Raw genomic sequence first — 17,264 nt, forward strand, 5'->3', positions numbered from 1 at the left:
AACCTCCTCTAGGGCAGGGGCCACATAAGAGGCATTCATTCCATGAATATTAGAAGAATGAACTTATTCCAAAAACAGAAGGCCTATTCCAATAAATAGATGATTATACATCACCAACTGCTTTGCCAATGTTTGAATTTACTACCTCAAATGTGCTCAGGACACTTACATTATACTGGAGTTTGGCAAGATCATCCAACACAATAGCGTACGAGTCATTTACCCTTGTGATGGTAGGGCTGACTGGGGCTGCAACTCACTGTTGCAGCTCAGGATCACAAGAGAGTATTGTACTGCATATGGCTAGGAAAAGACCAAATTTCAAGATTCGAAGTATGGTTTCTATTTAATGCTATCACTTTGCACCATTGGATAGTCAAAGAAATCATAAATGGAATCATGTTAAGTCAGGGACCATCTGTATTAGTAACTCCCAACAATGACCCTCCAAAATCATCTGGCCAGGTCAACCAAGACCATCACACACAGGGATAATGTCAGAGTAGAGACACCCAACACACACCACTGGCATCAGGAACCTGAAACCTGCAAGCCCCAAGGATGAGAAAGCCAAGGGTAACTTAACTGATTAAAGAGAGAGAAATGAAGACTTAAGTGGCCTCCACACCTTTCTGACCAAACTCCCCCTTAGAAAAATAATTTTACTATGTTCTTCCAATAGACATATATTTTATTTATAAATAATTTGCATTTAAGTTAACCAGACATTTTTATTGTCTCTTTCCTACATCCCCAAAGAATGGCATTGAATGTGTCCCCTTTTCAAGGCCACTGATCTAGAGCATAATCTTCTCACCCCCTGAAAGATAGAGGATATATATGATCGAACATAAGGGTGGACCTGGCTGCTGAGATCCCAAAACCATGAAGTTCGTGTTTTGGAGGCACATACACACCAGCACCCACTCCTGACAGGTGTCACTTCACTTGCTACACCCTTCCAGTGACTGGGCTTGACAAACTATGGATTTCATGGTTCAACAGCTCTAAGCTTCAAAATTCTTTCTCTGTAACTCTGATCCCTTCAAGTGTCCCGCACTGTAACCACTCCCTCCTCCATACAGCAGCTCTTCCGATTCCCGCGGCCAATTATCCTGTCCCCAATGAGCCTTGTCTTCTCCAGGGAATCAATGCAAGCTAATGGGACCTCTTCATCTCCAGTGACGACAACATGCCTGCCTCAAACAGTGATTCCACATGCATTTACATGGTCCCAAGCTGACTACTGCCTATAATTATTGCAGGAAACCATTGGTTTGTAAACAGCAACAACAACAAAGTCTTTCTAGTCTGTCCTCAAGTATATCAAACCAAGTGGACTGTATATGTACAGATTCAATGAAAACTTTCCCAGAGTAAAAACACCACCTTTCCCATTAAAAAAGAGAAAGCTTTTCCAATGGTGGTCCAGGCCACGGTGGTCCAAGTCATATCTGATCTTACTGATTAAGTTATCCAACTGCCATTAATTAAGTTATCCAACTCACATTCCTGGGACCCTGCATCCATCCATCACCCATGTTAGGGAGCACATAGACATATACATGAACACAGACAGGTGTGTATGCATACAAAACATGATTACATACTCATACACACACACAATGTGCTTTATTAAGACAAGTAACATTTATTGAGCACCTGGTTTTTGTTAGATATGTGGCATTTAGCACCCAGGCTATATGTGCATTAATTAACAAAGGGAAACAGGGTTCCACCTTGATGTCATGTCTTACAGTTCTCAAAGAGAGTACCTCCTCACATATGTTCTGACAACAGGAACTGGGAAACCTAGCTGAGCTACTGCAATTGCATTAAGGATGTGAAAGCCAAAGAGAGCCAAGAGACACATTAAAATGTAGCCACTGGTTATATATTCTACTAGAGGGGGAAATAGCACTGATCTGCATTAATACAAAGCTGAAAATGCAACATCAAAATAAGCAAACAGCAAAGTTTCTACAGCAACTAAAATCCAACATCTTCTTCCCCAGAGGCCACTACCACATGACTGTGAGATGGTCAGGCCCACTTCCCGGCACATGTGTGGGGCCAATGGCTGGACAATAGAACCTCAGAGTAGAAATCAGTGACTGTGGGCACATTTCAATGCTCAGACTCAAAATGATGTCTGTGGACTTTGCTCTTAAAAGTAAACTATTTTTATTGATATCAGAGAGGAAGGGAGAGGAAGAGATAGAAACATCAATGATGAGACAGAATCATTGATCAGCTACCTCCTTCATGTTCCCCACTGGGGACTGAGCCCACAAGCTAGGCATGTGCCCTGACCAGGAATTGAACTGTGACCTCCTGGTTCATAGATCGACCCTCAACCACTGACCCATACTGGCCAGGCAAAAGTAAACTATTTTAAACCACAAAATTATAGGACAGGTCTCCTTTCTTTGCTGCAGTGTCAGTAAAGGTACTGTCAATGGGAAGGTGGCTGAGAGGCAAGACTAGCCTTATCCCCTTTGGGGTGTAAGACGGAATTCCAGTCTATGACAATATGGGAATAACATCCTCTAGCCCTGCCTAATCCCTCTCCCTGGGAGACTCCTGCTCAGCAGTGCCAAAAACATGCGACACCAGGAACACTTGGCAGAGTAGAAGCATTCTTGGACAGAGCTTATGCTTCCAAGGCCAGTTTCCAGGAGCAACTACCAATACTGCTCCATCCCATATCCTCATCTTTTATTTCAAGCACCCTGTTAGACTTAGCAAAATCTTAGTGTCTGTTGGGGTGTCTGACCCTGGCTGCCAGGATGGGCTTGTCAAGCAAGTCCAATACAATTCCATTTTCCTCTGTTCCACAGCTTCCTAGAACTTGGCATCTGATTGCTGAGCCATTAGAGATGTCTAAGGGGCTCCTTGGAAATTCAGAGATGCTGAAAGCTGGCTGCATATGGAGAATGATAGTATATCTTAGGGGATGAAATGAGGCACAGATTACAAAGCCAGAGATGGCCTAAACATGATTCTTTCAGAGTGCACGCTCCCCAAGAACAGAGTGACTACAGCATGAATCACCTGCTTACATCAGACTCTCTTTCCACATCAATGCCTCCCCCTTTGTTTAAGATTAATCACAAGCAGTTAATTCTAAATAACTCAGTGGTGTGTGCACCGCTAGTGCCACAATACAGAATCCCTCATGAATTTTACCTTGACACAGGAGTTATTTCCTGCAAAGCATCATCCAAAAATGTTAGGACTCACCCACAAGGCCCACTGCAAAGGTCAGGTTGCTTTCATTAGAATTAGGACCCAGGAGGAAGTGGCTGGGAAGCTGACTTTGGCCTGGGGTAGGAAGAGCTCACTCCCTGAGAGCAGTGATCAGAGATACATTAGGCTGCCATGGAAAGCACTGAGCCCCCTTCACTGAAGCTGGGGTGGGGAGAACAAATGTTCAGTGGAAACAGGATGGGAAAGGAGTAATTAGCTCCCAATTAGTTAAAATCCTCTCCAAGCTTATTATCTCATGATTCTTCACTGTGTGCCTTGGTTTCCAGCACACCACAAAGGGCAAAGCCATGATCAGAAGGCCATATAAATATAGGACCATCTTCTACACAGTTCATGGGATCTGTGCGTGCTTCATGCTGTACAAGAGGAAAAAACTGAGAAGGGGTTCACAGAACATTGCCTCAGCCTCAAACTCCAGCCCTGTCTTTCCTGACCCAGATCAAGCAAATACAATGTGGAGTGACTAGTCTTTAAGAATTCCATGGGTAAGAGCTTAGCACCCTGGGAGCCCACTCTTTCCCATTCCCTAAGCCATCCAAAGGTAACCATGACAGAGAAGGACCCCTTCTGAACAGGAGAGAAGCCTGAGAGAACGTCAAAAATAATGGAACCATAAGTGTCCAATGACTTCCCAGCTTTTCCAGCTTGGATCATGGATAAATGATTTCAGCCATCCCTCTTTACACTTCCGGTACTTGTTTCTATTTGAAATCAGAATATTAAGTAAATAACAAGACAGTCACACTACACCATCTCTATTCTCCAGGGGAGGCAGGCTGCATATTGTCAATCATCGCTGGAGGAGCGGGAATGGAACTTCCCGGAATGCACTGCCCACTGGAGTGGAGACACCACCCTCGAGGTGCCTACAGTCACCGGAGTACTGAGACTCTGTTCTCATAGGGCTTTGCACTGGCAATGGGGACCACTTCGGGAAAACCGAACTGGCAGGCGGCAGGCAAAACTGTCAGGAGAGGATGGGATACATAGAGTTTCGAGGAAAACTTGAAGGGAAAGCTCCCCTGGGTCATTTTCTTAGCTACAAAGATACCATGCTTAAATAAAAGCCTCAGTAAAACCAAAAGGATCCTAAATGCATTGCACAGCTTAAGCTGGGAGCTTCAAGTTGCCTACAGCTTATGTCGCTGCCTCTCTTTCATCTCCACACCTCCAGGCCCTCGAATACTTTTGCGGAGTACAGGAGTACAACGTTTCCCCTGAACAAGCTGAAAGCATTCCCAGGTCCAGGGACCACATGCAAAGTCAGTTTTATCAGAATGGCGCTGGGTGGTTTGGCTGGATGGCTATGAGGTCAATTTGTTTCTAAAAGCTGCCGGTACTGGTTCTTGGGTTTAAAAAAAAAAAAATTTAACTTTGGAAAGTACATTATTTAGGAACATTGTGGACATCAGTGGAGGTTTGAGAACAGATATAGACAATGACACATTTAAAGGGGGCCCTGTATTGCTTTTAAATAGGTCACCCAAAGACATCAATTTCTGGAGAACAACAGCAGTAATGACAACCCACTGGCACTGTCAGTTCCCAAATAGATCACGGAGACAGGCCTACAGAGCCCTGCTGCCTGCCTCTCCTCCATCAGCCACATCCTGTCAACTGTAACACAGCCCCCCACCAAGCCATGGCAAACCAAACATCGAACTTCAGCTGGAAAAATCTCAGGAGGGGGACTAGGGGGTTCCCTCTGTTCAAATATTAGCTGGTGCCTTTAAGTTTACTGCACACATTGTACCCACTGGATATCCTAGATGTCCCCCCTCCCCCATGCCTTCCCAAACCATATTCCTAAGTGCCCTCCACACTCCCTCTTCCTGGCTCTTCCTGCCCTGTTGGTTATGAAGTGAAGGACAATTTGTCTGTGATGAAGGGCCATAGGTCATTGGGGAGTCACACATACACCCAGAGCAACATTGCTGTCACTGGACAGCAACACATCTTAACAGAGGCGGATCCACAGAGCTGGGGCTGGGAGATTGTGACCTTGGGGATTCCTTAAGAAAAAAAAAAATTATAAATGCAAAATAAGGTCAAGGGCCGTGGAAGGGGCCCATGGAAGTGAGGATATATGACAATTTTAGTTTCATGGTAAATCTGCCTCTGTAATGATCCCCCCTCTTCCACACATACAAAGGAAAAGAGGAGAATAAACACAGAGAAAGGGAGTTTGATTTTGTTATCTGTGGAGAGAGTCAGAAGGCAGCAGGGGAGTGAGAAGGAGTCTGACAGAGTAATCCAGGAGCTCAGTCCTTTACCACCAGCCCTGGGTGGGGTGCTGGGTACTTCCTGGCACCTGGGAAACCAAAAGTAAGTCTGCGGAGGTCATGCTGCTGGGTGATGCTCCAGTGTGGTGTAGTTCACTCCAGCTGCCTTGGGACCCATGGGTCCATCCAGACTTGTTTTCAAACCAGGGTCTTGAGGGTGAGAACTGAATGCTTGAAATCATTCATTTCATTCTTTCTTATGCTCTCATATTCTCTCTCTCTCTCTCTGGCTGGGAGGAACAAGTCTCCTGGGACTGGCCTCGCTGATAACCTCCTACACCAGGAGCTTGACATTTTGCTTATCATCAGCATCCAGAGAGGCAATGCTCCATTTCTCCATGGAGACACATGCCACTTGTGTTAATTGAGAAGGGAGCCTAGGAGCAAAAATAAAATGCCATGGTGAGGCTCTGGGCTCTCAGGTCTGAGCCTGCCCTCATGCCTTCTACCCACAACAGGTTTAAAGGCACCTCAGGCAGGTCTGGTCTTCTCATCTTTTATGTGGGATGGCAAGGCCTGCTTATCTGCCCCATCTGGTAGCTGTGGGGGCCAGAACACCTCATTTGGAGGCAAAGAGCTCTGAATATAGTCCAACAGGCACAACCCATGCTAAGTGGTAGGGGTAAATAACAATGAAATTGGAGTCTATACCCTCCTGAAATCCTCCTACTTTGATCTCTGCCACCTCTCAAACTGGGATGAAGGAAAATAGCAAAGGTGGGCTGGGATGGGGTGGGAGGGCTGCTCAAAAAAAGCTTCAAACCTGTGAAACTAAATTGACACATGGTTTGTTGTTATGCTCATCAGGAGTCCAACAACCCGGAGTCAGAACGTATTCTTTCCCATGGTCTATGCTTATAACTTTATATGTTTTGTCTCATTTCATGCTTTCAATAGCTCCATAATGTACAATATCTTATTACCCCTGCTTTGCTGCAAGGCAGGATGCAAGGTCCTGTTAATACTATGGGGTCTAAAGCTAGACTGCCTAGACACAAACCCCAGCTTGCTGTGACCTTGTGTGACCTTGGATAAGTCACTTAACCTCTTGTCCCTCTACTTCCTTATTCTCAAAGTGTGAATAACAATAAAGAGTGTCAAGAGTGGTTGTGAGGGTTATAAGAGCTAATACATGCATAGCAGGTAATACAGTGCAGGATGGAGTGAGTGCTCTATGATTGTTAGCTATTATTATTATTATTATCATTATTACTATTTAATAAAGATACTGAAGCTTCCAAAACCTTCTTCAAAGACATACAACTTGTAAGTGGACAAGCCCAGATTTAAGTCCAAATCTTTTCACTCCTGAGCCATGCTCTTAACCACTACACTAAACTTTGCTCAAGTCTCAGATTCCTCTGCTCCTCAGTTTCCTCATCTGTAAAATGGGCTAGTGAGGATTAGATGAGACAACTCACCTAAGTTAGCTAGGATGTCAGGCACAAGGTAATAGTAAATAATAGTAATAGTAATAGTAATAATATCATTATTACTTTTGTCCAGGAAAGGGTACTGACCTTCAGAGCCCTGTCCAAAGCCTCTCTCTCTCTAGACTCATCTCTGGGGCTTCACTGCTCTGGACACCACTGTGGGGCCAATGACAGTAGGGCAATAGGAGTCATCAGGGAGTGCACTTTAGTCCCATCCCCCACACCCCACCTCTTCTATCCTGTGAAGGAGGGAGAGGACCCAGCTGATGGGCAGCTGCCCCAGGAACTGGGAGCCATCTTTCCAGGGCAGCCTGCAAAGGGAGCTAGGGGACTTGAGGATAATTAGCCCCCAGCACTGGGCCTGTGGTGTCTCATTACCAAATGCAAATGCAAGTTCATGTGCCACTCAAGGCTCCTGGCATAATGCCTGCTGACCCTCAACGCTGCTGAATTTGGACTGAAGCATCTCCCAAACCCACCCCCTGCAGCTGGTGTGCAGGCCCTGCAAAGGAGGAAGGCTGTTTTCACTCCAATGAGGGGGAACAAGGAACAAGGGTCTTATTTCTCTGAAGGAGGCATAAGGGGGGGAGGTGTAAAAAATTGCTCTTCCCTCAGCAGCTAAAAGAGGGATTATTGGAGCAAGTGGCAGGCGGCTGCTCTGCCATTTAGCATACAGCATACCAGGAAATTTCATTTGGTAATCAGAAGGAGAGGAGAAAAAGGGAGCAATCAGACCCCTATTCAGGCTCCATTTAGTGACAGCCCCTGCTAGCTGGGCTGGTCCTACCTAAAGCCTGAATGCGTGGGGCACCACGTCTCAGAAGCAGCAGTCCTCCTTTGTGTATGTTTTAAGGCCTTGCTTCTGGGCTGCAGGCTCCATACCAGGGAGAAGTCTTCTGAAAGAAGTCAGCCTTTACTCTCTGACTACTCAGCACTCCCCTTAGTCCTTCACTGCCCCCTCCCCAAGCCTTTCAGGAACACAGATTAGGAACAAAGCCAGTTATGATTCTGGCAGGATGTGCAGGGGGAAGAGGGAGGCAAGATGATTGTGTTTTTACACGTGTGGAAAACAGAAGGATCCAGCTATGGCAATCACTCTTACTCAACTCCAGCATCCGATGTCTTTGGCTTTTGGTAAATGCTCAGGTAAGCATCTTCTCTTGAAACACCATTTCATGTTAGTTCTGGCTTTGAGAAATGGGGGCAAAGTCACAAAATTATCAATAAAAAGAGAAATTATTAAAATTAACTTTCAGGAAGGCATACCAAGGCCACCCAGTGGTGTTGAGCCATCAATCAAACCAATCAGTATAGGCTGTCAGCTTCAGACAGCAGGAGGCATGGGAGAGTAGACTAATGAATGGACACCACACAACAGTGTGCTTGTAATAAGGGTCTGGCCCCTGTCACCAACACTCACCACTATACTTCACTGTAGGACTCCAACACCTGAAAACTTTATAGCTGAGACTCGAGATAAGCAACTTCTGGTTTGTATACCTGCCCATGTCAGCAGGGAGGAAGAAAATAGTTGGACCATGTACCAAGATTTGGGAGTTGAGATCAACCTGTGAGGCCTTCTCCATCTTCCCTTGACCCCACCCCACCTGCAACAGGCTGACATCATGCTAAATGAACTCTTCATGGAGATTAGTACTGAAATTTATACACCTTGGATGAATCAATTCTTCACGACCATAAGATTGTTGTGAAATTCAATACTTGTACATTCATATTTAAAAAAAAAAAAACAGTTAACTTTAAACTCATTTCAAGGTAATGACAAGCTCTCAATGACACATGAGAGACCTGTTCCCTAGAGGGAGCTCAGGATATCTCCTCATTGTCCTGTGAGCTTCAGGGCTGCCCATAACAGGACAGGCTGTGCTAAACAAACACCAGGTGACTGTGCTGCTCCATAGCTTAACTAAATTCCCAAAGCAGATATATTTCATTTTAGAATCATTTTGAATTGCCTGCACTTCCATCCTCCACGAACATGACTGAAAAGGCAAGATTAAGTGGCAACATTAACAAACCTGAAGTTAAGCACCAAAATATTTTACTCATAAACATAACACAGAGAAGTAAAAATCTAGATTATTCTTCCTTCCATCACATGCCAGAATGTGCAACATTACCATAAATTACATTGGGGGTCTCGGAATGAAACCTTCCCAGGAAAGCTGTGTGGAATTGGGTCTGCAACTAGAGCCTATAACCTTTCAGCACCTGACACAGAAGACACTGTCCGGAACCTCTTACCACTAGGCCCAACTCTCCCATAGCAACTATTTCTGGTGCCCTCTGGGTTTTAACCAGAGAAAACACCAACAGGGGATGAAAATAGCCCAAAGTCCATAAAATATATATGCATTCTTCCTGAAGGGCAACATAGAGACATTTTGGAGCCACTGAGGCGTAGAAAGCCAGAAAGGCCAAACAAACATCAAGCCCGCCGGCATGCTAGGAGCTAATGGCCCACAGAAAGGCCCTCCAACAGGCCCTGACCACATCCATCTGAAGCTGCAGGAGCCCACTCAACTCTTCTTGCTCTTGAACTGCTAAAGTACAAAGTACAAAATGAATCTTCCACACCAAATGCAAGCCCCCATGCAATGAAGGGGTAGGGCCCATCCGACACATTGGGACAATCAGATGCCTGGTACACATGACTGGCTGCTGGGAATAAGTTTCCTGGTTTCAGTTCTATGACCTGTTCAGTATAAAGGGGGAAGAGGGGATGGGTGCATCCTCACTACTTGCTTCACCACATTATCTTGAGAAAAATGGGTAGGCAATTTTTTAGGCTATTTATCTTGTGTTATGCAGATATGCTTGACACTCAGCAGCTGCTGTGATTTTTCCCCCTTAATATGTTACAGGTGAGTTTTCCCCATTTACTCTAAAAATTAACTGTGTGTGGCGAGAACAGATATTCTCCAAAAGCCTGTGATGCATTTTTGTGATTGATTAGACATGATGACAATTACCAGCATCAACAGGCTCCAAGTTACCAACAGTAAATTCTGATACTTCCCCAACAGCCTCCCTCACCTCAACCTCTGCATGGCTCTGTTCCAGGCCAACCAAGTGTTCCTCTTACTACACAATTTATTTACTCTGTTTACATATCAGGGGAATAAATGATCTAAGCTGTTTGCTTGCCTTCTACAAATAGACGTATCAGTGCATCGCCACGAGATGATCTGAACCCTGTAGAAAGAGTCATTGTTAAAATATACATATTGAATTTAGCTATTAAAAATTGATCTTCAATCTGCTTCAAGGAAATTCTGCTATAGGTCACAAACACACACACACACACACACACACACACACACACACACACCAAAACAAAAAGAGAGAAGACTGATTGTGTACATATACAGTATAGAGAATCTTCCTGCAGAAAAAGTGCTGATCCAGACCTGCCCAGAGGAAATGAGTTCTTTTTAAACACACACAAAAAAAAATGCAATCAAGTATAATCAGCAAGTTAGCAACACACTTGCAAACACCCTGGTCCCTAGAAAGGAAGAATGCCAGCTTTCAGTACAAGTTCTGGGGACTGAACAGATCCTTTGGGTGAATGAAAAGCAAGTGATCATGTCAGCATCTTCAGGCAGGACTTTCTCCAAAGCCAAACACTTTGGAACAGCAGTCAGCTCCAGAAGGCACCTGCTTGCAAGAAATGCTTCAGTAACCATATTCCTAATGTGGCTTTGTGGGTTGGGGTTGGCTTGGCCCCTCTTCCCCATCCTTTTTTCCAATGGGTTCATTGTGGGGTGAGGGTCGGGGGAACAGACGCCAGAAGAGATGACATACATGTCTAGCATCTGCCTCGCCTGTAGCCCATTCAAAGGAAGTGAAATACAATGCCCAACCCAGTAGAAGAAAGAAGCAGCAGAGACCCAGAGACTCTCCTGTAATACCCATACATGACCTACACAGAGGCCTCTAACAAGAACCTGAAAGTGTCCTAGTCTCCAACACATATCACCTGTGAAATAAATTTAGCTTTGATTGTAAAAAATTGTTTAAATAGTAACTAAAGTTCTTTATCAACTACAACCTGCTTTTGGGGTTCAGCTCTTCCTGAGAAAGTTTGAGGAACACCTGCACACCATTCTCATTACAAATCTCAAGGGAGTGGGGCCTCACCTCAAAGAGATGTTGGGAGTCAGTGCTAAGACACTTACCTGGCCCCACCGACCTGACGTCACTCAACCTGCTGGTCCTGCACAATAGAATCACTAGGGAGCCTCAAAAATATACAGATGTTTGGATCCCACACTCCATAAACTTCTGAATAAATTTTCCATGTTGTCAGTTTTTAAACTCCTCCAGGTGATCCTAATATGCAACCAAAGTTGAGGATCACTATTATGCTCTGTACCATCCTACCATCTTCATGAAGGGAACAGCATGAGATGACTACACAAACATCTCCAGAAGAATCTAGGGTTTAACTCCAAAAGGATGAGAGGAAATGTAACTTCCTTGCCTCTTCCTCTTCCCAACCTCACCAACCACACACCCATATGGCCAGTTCTCACACACTTGGTCATTTCAGTGGTCTTTCCTATTGAAATCTAGGCCTTTAGTGAGTCCAAGAATCTGGATTTTAAGTAAAGCCTGGACCAATTCTCAGATCTAATCCCAAATAGTCAAAATTTGAAGAATAAGATGAGGGCAGCCTTGGACATGAGTCCCTTCTTCCCTCTCCCTGGGAAGTTGTAATTGAACTTGGGATGTTCTCCACGGCTATGCTGAGTGTTGCCAGCTCCCTCAGAGGCTTGGCTGCACATGGGTCCTTCTGTGCCTTCCTGTACTGTTCTCACACATGGAGAGGAGAGGATAGGAAAGAATAACTTCATATAAAAAAAAATCCTAGTGCTAGAATAAGGAGGCAAGACAGCCCATCCCCAGATGCCTCATGCATCCTCTAGATGCCTCCCAGAATATTGTGGGAGGAGGGGTACGGTTGAAGGACTGGGTTTACAGTGGAGCCAAGCATGGACATGCAATCCATCCACCCTACTTCTTCTTGGCACAGGCATTCCTTATGCTGGGGATTATAAGAAGGAAGTAATGAGGAGTTTCCCATCTATCCCCAGGAGTCCAATTCTCAAGGGATTAGGAGGGACAGAGATAACCACTTTGCCAATTTTCTATCTGATTTCTTGCCCTGTGTTGATCCTGCTAAGCTGTGCTTGGGTGGAAGGAGCTGATCTGGGCACAGATTCTGCAGTCACTTCATCCAACCCTTTGAGTACAGCCAAATATTGAGTAAGAAGCTCATGATTGAGTAGCCAGGATTCTCTTTCTGCTGATAGCTGATGGATTTTCCATTGAGAGCAAGCAAGGGATTTTCACCAGCTCCTTGGGGAAAGGACTGGATTATCTAACGTGCAGCTAAAGATGCACTTCAATGTGTACCAGGGCTATTGGCCTTCACCCAACCCACTGAATAGGAAGAAGGAAGAAGGCCTTACCTTCGGAGCAGAGCTTGCCACCATAGCCAGTGGTAGAACAGTCACAGGTGGGATGGCCATCCAGGAGAAAGCAGATCCCCCCGTTTTCACAGGGATGGTCGCCGCAGGGTCCCTCGGCATCCAACTGGACACCCTGGCTCCCCAGAAGCCGAGGCTCTGAGTTGCCGTACTTGAGATCCAGGATTAATCCCTTGAAGCCGGGCACGGCCTGTACTCCCTCCAGGGTCAGGGCAGAAGGTCGTATGTCTGCGGGGACTCCGCCCAGGAACAAGTCACTGACCACCTCCATGTAGGGACGCTGGGGCTGCAGCTCCCCAGACCGGCCCTCGCCATCCAACACCAGCAGCGTGTTCAGGCGATCGCGGCTCACCATGAGGAAGTGCCAAGTGCTGTCGTTCACCTGCTTGTCGGACAGCACAGCAGTCTCAGTGCAGTCCATGCTGAGGCGGAGCTGCACTCGGCCATCCACCAGGGAGAGGCAGAGGAAGTCGCAGACACCGCCATCGTCCAGGTAGAGGAGCAGCCCCGTGGAGACATTGGTCTTGAACTGGAAGCTCAGGTCGCTGCGCGTGCTGGCATCCCAGCGGAGGTAGCGGGCCCACTGGTTGGGTAGGCCCATGAATTCTAGGCCCAGGCAGAGCCCCAGCAGTGACCCCAGCAAGACGCTGGCCTTCAGGGTAAAGAACACGGAGTGCGCGGTGAAACTCATCGTGGCTGCAGGGACTAGACAGCTCAGAGGAGCAGACAGCCAGGGACCAGCCCTCAGGGGACGATTCCCCCTTTGCAGAGAAGGGAGAGAGGGAGAAGAGATGGGTTGGGGGACAGAGAGCACACAAGAGGAAGAATCCCACAATATTGAGAGGGTGAGGAAGGAGGAAACTGAGATGGGTACAGTAGCAAGAGATCACAAAAGAGGGAGGAAAAGGGGCAGCAGAAGAGGAGGAAAGTCAGGTGGAGCCGCTGAGGCCCTGGAGTGAAGAGCAGAGTGTCTTTCTCCAAGAAAAGATCTCAGCTATCCATGTGGATCCGGAGGCCTTGATTCAAGGAGAAGGTAAGTGGTGGGTGAGAGCCTTCAGTAATGCACTCCTCCCAGTGGAATCCCAAACGCCCCAGCCGGAGAGGCCAGGGAGAGGGCTGGGGTCCGAGGTGCTGTGATGGAGGAGGAGTGGGCGGTAAGGTGAGCCAGGTGACAGGTAGAAATAGGCCAAGGACTAATTCTGAAGATCTTCCTCCTAGCAGCAGGAGGCTGCAGGGAGAGGGGCAGCCAAAAGCTGAGTGCTCACACAGAGCCCGGCCCTCAGCAGAGCGGGTGCAGACTCAGGCTTCATGGTGTGGGCCAGAGGCAGTCCTGCCCATAACCTGCTTCCCAGGACTCCTGCAGGGAGAAGGGAGTAGGGGAGAAAGGAGAGGAGAAGAAGATTAGGGCATGTGTCAGGAAAATATTGCATTCCAGTTCAAAAATATTATTGGCTTGTAAGCCAGGTTATTCTAGTGATTCCCACAGTGCTTGGTGCTTCAAACATGACCCCCAGCTCAGCTCCTAATAATGCACCCAGTTTTTTCACATGTAAAAATAGCATAAAACCACCAAAGCCATATCAGCACATTTGTACAATATTCATACCACAGGATCGCATAGCCAAAGTTTATTTTTAAGATAAGTGTTAATGTTGTATACACTCAAATTCAGACAAGTAATTTTAACATGAAAATGACAGAGGGTTGGTTTTTTTGTTTTGTTTTGTTTTGTTGTTGTTTTTAGATTTTCCTTTTCCAATTTGATAATGTTTGGGTGTAGGTAGCCTAAGACAGATTCCCTCCTTTAATTTTTGATAGAAATATTTATAAAAATCAGCGAAACTACATTAGAAGGTGAATAATAAGCAAAAGAATCCTTGTCTCTTACTAAATGGTAGAGGGAATGGTCAAAATATGTGCTTTAGGGTCAAGTTTGAATACTAGTTCTTATAGGTGGGACTTTTAAGCACATTTCTTAACCTATTTGAGATTCTATTTCCTCATCTGCAAAGTAGAAAAAAATAATAACCTCTTTACCAGGGTGGAGAGAGGATTAAATGAGATTATGTATGGGAAGATCCTAGCTTGAGGATATATACATAGTAGATGCTCAATAAACACTAGATTCCTTCCTTTCTTATGTCCAGATAGGAAGGGATGAGAAGAGCAGCCATTGATGTATGATGTATGTATGAGTGCATATGTATGTGGAGTGAGAATAGTATATTAAAACACAAATATTTTTTTAATTATGAAAACTTCAGAATGGACAACAAATAAATAGTTAAGGAATGTCACAGACATAGAGCATGTCATGTGTATTATATACTGGTTGGAAATGCACCAGCATCCAGTCAAGAAGATGATTTGGTTCCTGAAGGCAGGCTCTGGCTGATCTAGCTGAGCGGAGATGTCTCTGTTCACAGGAGAGCAATGAGTGTAATTTCCAAGAGCTGTGCAAGTTGCTGATTAATTTGCATATTTGATAATGCACAATGGTCTCTGTCAGACCACTACTGTTCACTATTTTAATGATGACTACATTAGCAAAGCTAGTCATTACCCAGACTATGAAGAGGAAAATGCTGTTCTTTAACTAGGAACACACATTTATTTCCACTGAACAAACAAACCCAATCAACAAGAGGCTGGCTGAACCCATTAAGAAAAACAGTTGTTCTGTAAAAGGTCTTGTCCACACATTGTGTTCCCAATTGTAAAATGGGCACCTCCAATGGTGCAACAGATGCTTAACTTGACCATGGACACAGTGATATGGAGTGCCACTTATACAGACTGGTGAGAACCAACCGTTAAAATTTCAGAAGTTTTTGAGCTGGTCAATGTCACTTTGGTAGCATGAAGTCAACTATGCTAGGAGCATTCACACATGGAAAATAGGCAAACATCACAAATCAGTCTTTGGGAAGGTTTGATTTAAGGAAAGCCTTGAAAGATGGTGAGGGAACTAGTCAGGAAATATAATAGAAGAATGTTACAAAAGTAGTAGTCTATGCAAAGGTCTTTAAAAAAAAAAACCAAACACACAGGTTGGTATGTTGGAGGCTGGTGCTGTTGGAATGGAATGAGTGGAAGACATGAAGCCAGAGGTGGCTACCAGGAACTGACACATAGCCCAATCTCTTAGAATGTGCTCATTGACAGGAGGTATGGCAACCAAGGCAAAAGGCAACATCCTAGGGGAGAGAAGAAACCCTTGTCCTGAAAAGAGGATTCCTTCTGGGCTCAATAACTGCTGCATCTATGTATTTCCTCAAATAAAATTATTGAAAAGGGTCCACTTTTGGAAAATGTGTTCAGAGGATAGCGGCTCCCCTTCCTCCTCTTCCCAGTTGATTTACATACATTTGATTTAGATACGGGGGAAGCTAGGCAGATTTGATCATAAAGTGAATGCCTCTCACAAGGGGTACCCCACGCCTGAAATTATTGATGAGCTGAGCATGTAAAAATAATGTCATACATTATGGAGTTCACTGTGTGTGAAACCAAGAAGCTTAGTAAGTGCTTTCACAGAGACACCATCCTGGCTGCTCCACCTCCCTTGCCCTTTTAGACCAAGAAGTCCACTGGTTGACAGGCATCCTTAGGGGGAGGCAAGGACATACAGATGGAGGGCCCAGTATTATGGATGAGCAGAGACATGGGAGACCTCTAAATGAACAGTCCCCAGAAACTTCTTGAGGCTGGTCTATACTCAACTCACCCCTGGCTTCTAAGAGTCATTATTTGTCTATAAATTAAATGACTTGCTCAATTCAGTCTGTTTATTGAGCTCTGGTTCCTTCCAGACACTGCTATATCAAAGCAGAATAAGAAACCATTTCCACATTCAAGGTCATCAAAATGTAGTGGGGCCAAATGTAGAGGGGAGACACGAAGCACAGCAATGAAGAGCCCAGGCTCAGGAAGCTTAATGAGGAGCTCCCTGAGGCAGCTCTACTTCACCATGGTGCCTGCCATGGGACCTGGACATGAAGTGGAAGCTCAGGGAACATGTGTACAAAGAATGAAGCATAAAAAGAAAAGCTGAAGAAAATTCCTGGGGATCAGTTGACTTTTGCTCCATGAGAGCAATCCTGAGCCCCCACACTTCTCTGGATGCCAACCTCAGATGGCCCCAAAGGGCAATGCAGCACAAGCCTAGTGATCTGGGGAAACTCAAAAATTAACTAAGCTGCCCAGGAACACTTCCCTGTGCAGAAGATCATGGGAATTTACCCAGCCTGCTCTAGGGTGTTCACACTGTTCTGTCTGCTGACCTTCTCTTATCTGATTCTCCATCCTTCCCTCTAGCCCAGCATTGGAGGTACCAACATTCCCCTGCCTGCATTATTGTGAGTGATCAGAAAGTCTGACAGAAAAACCAAACTTTCTTTCCTACAGAGGCCAGAAAGAATCTGATTTCAAGACTGGTGACATCAGAATTGGGTTTATTCGGCCTTTACAGCCTTGGGGATGCCCACATTCTCTCCTCCAGCCCTTACATTTATTTCTTGGATTGGGAACATTCCAGGGGCCACTGGGAAATTGCCAAAGTGGCCAAAAGCTAAAGATCCCCTTACATTAAGTATCACAAGCCTTGAACCAATGGCTCATTTAACCTTTGGCCTTCCCTAGTCCTTTAATAGGCTATGCCAAAGCTCAAGAAATTAGAAAATGGGAAGCAGAAGCCCTCCCCACCCAGTCAGCCAACTAAACTACCACTCTATCTGGAGCCATAGAATGGCCCAGGCAGCCAC

The 17,264-nt window shown here is 45.4% G+C and overlaps 1 protein-coding gene across 31 annotated transcripts in view; it reads right to left on the minus strand.

The window, feature by feature from the left end:
* NRXN3 (neurexin 3) overlaps positions 1 to 13,370 on the minus strand; it is a 1,392,989-nt gene extending 1,379,619 nt beyond the window's left edge. For all 31 annotated transcript variants that reach the window (XR_014795650.1, XR_014795651.1, XM_084891153.1 and 28 more), the window contains exon 1: positions 12,484 to 13,370. Coding sequence is in view for 29 of the 31 variants with exons in the window: in XM_084891153.1 (XP_084747279.1) it covers positions 12,484 to 13,192 (709 nt within the window). In the remaining 2 variants the exon portion in view is untranslated. The remainder of the gene's footprint in view (positions 1 to 12,483) is intronic.
* Positions 13,371 to 17,264: the final 3,894 nt, after the last annotated feature.

This window comes from Pipistrellus hanaki (assembly GCF_964339955.1).
Source record: "Pipistrellus hanaki genome assembly, chromosome: 1".
NCBI lineage: Eukaryota > Metazoa > Chordata > Mammalia > Chiroptera > Vespertilionidae > Pipistrellus > Pipistrellus hanaki.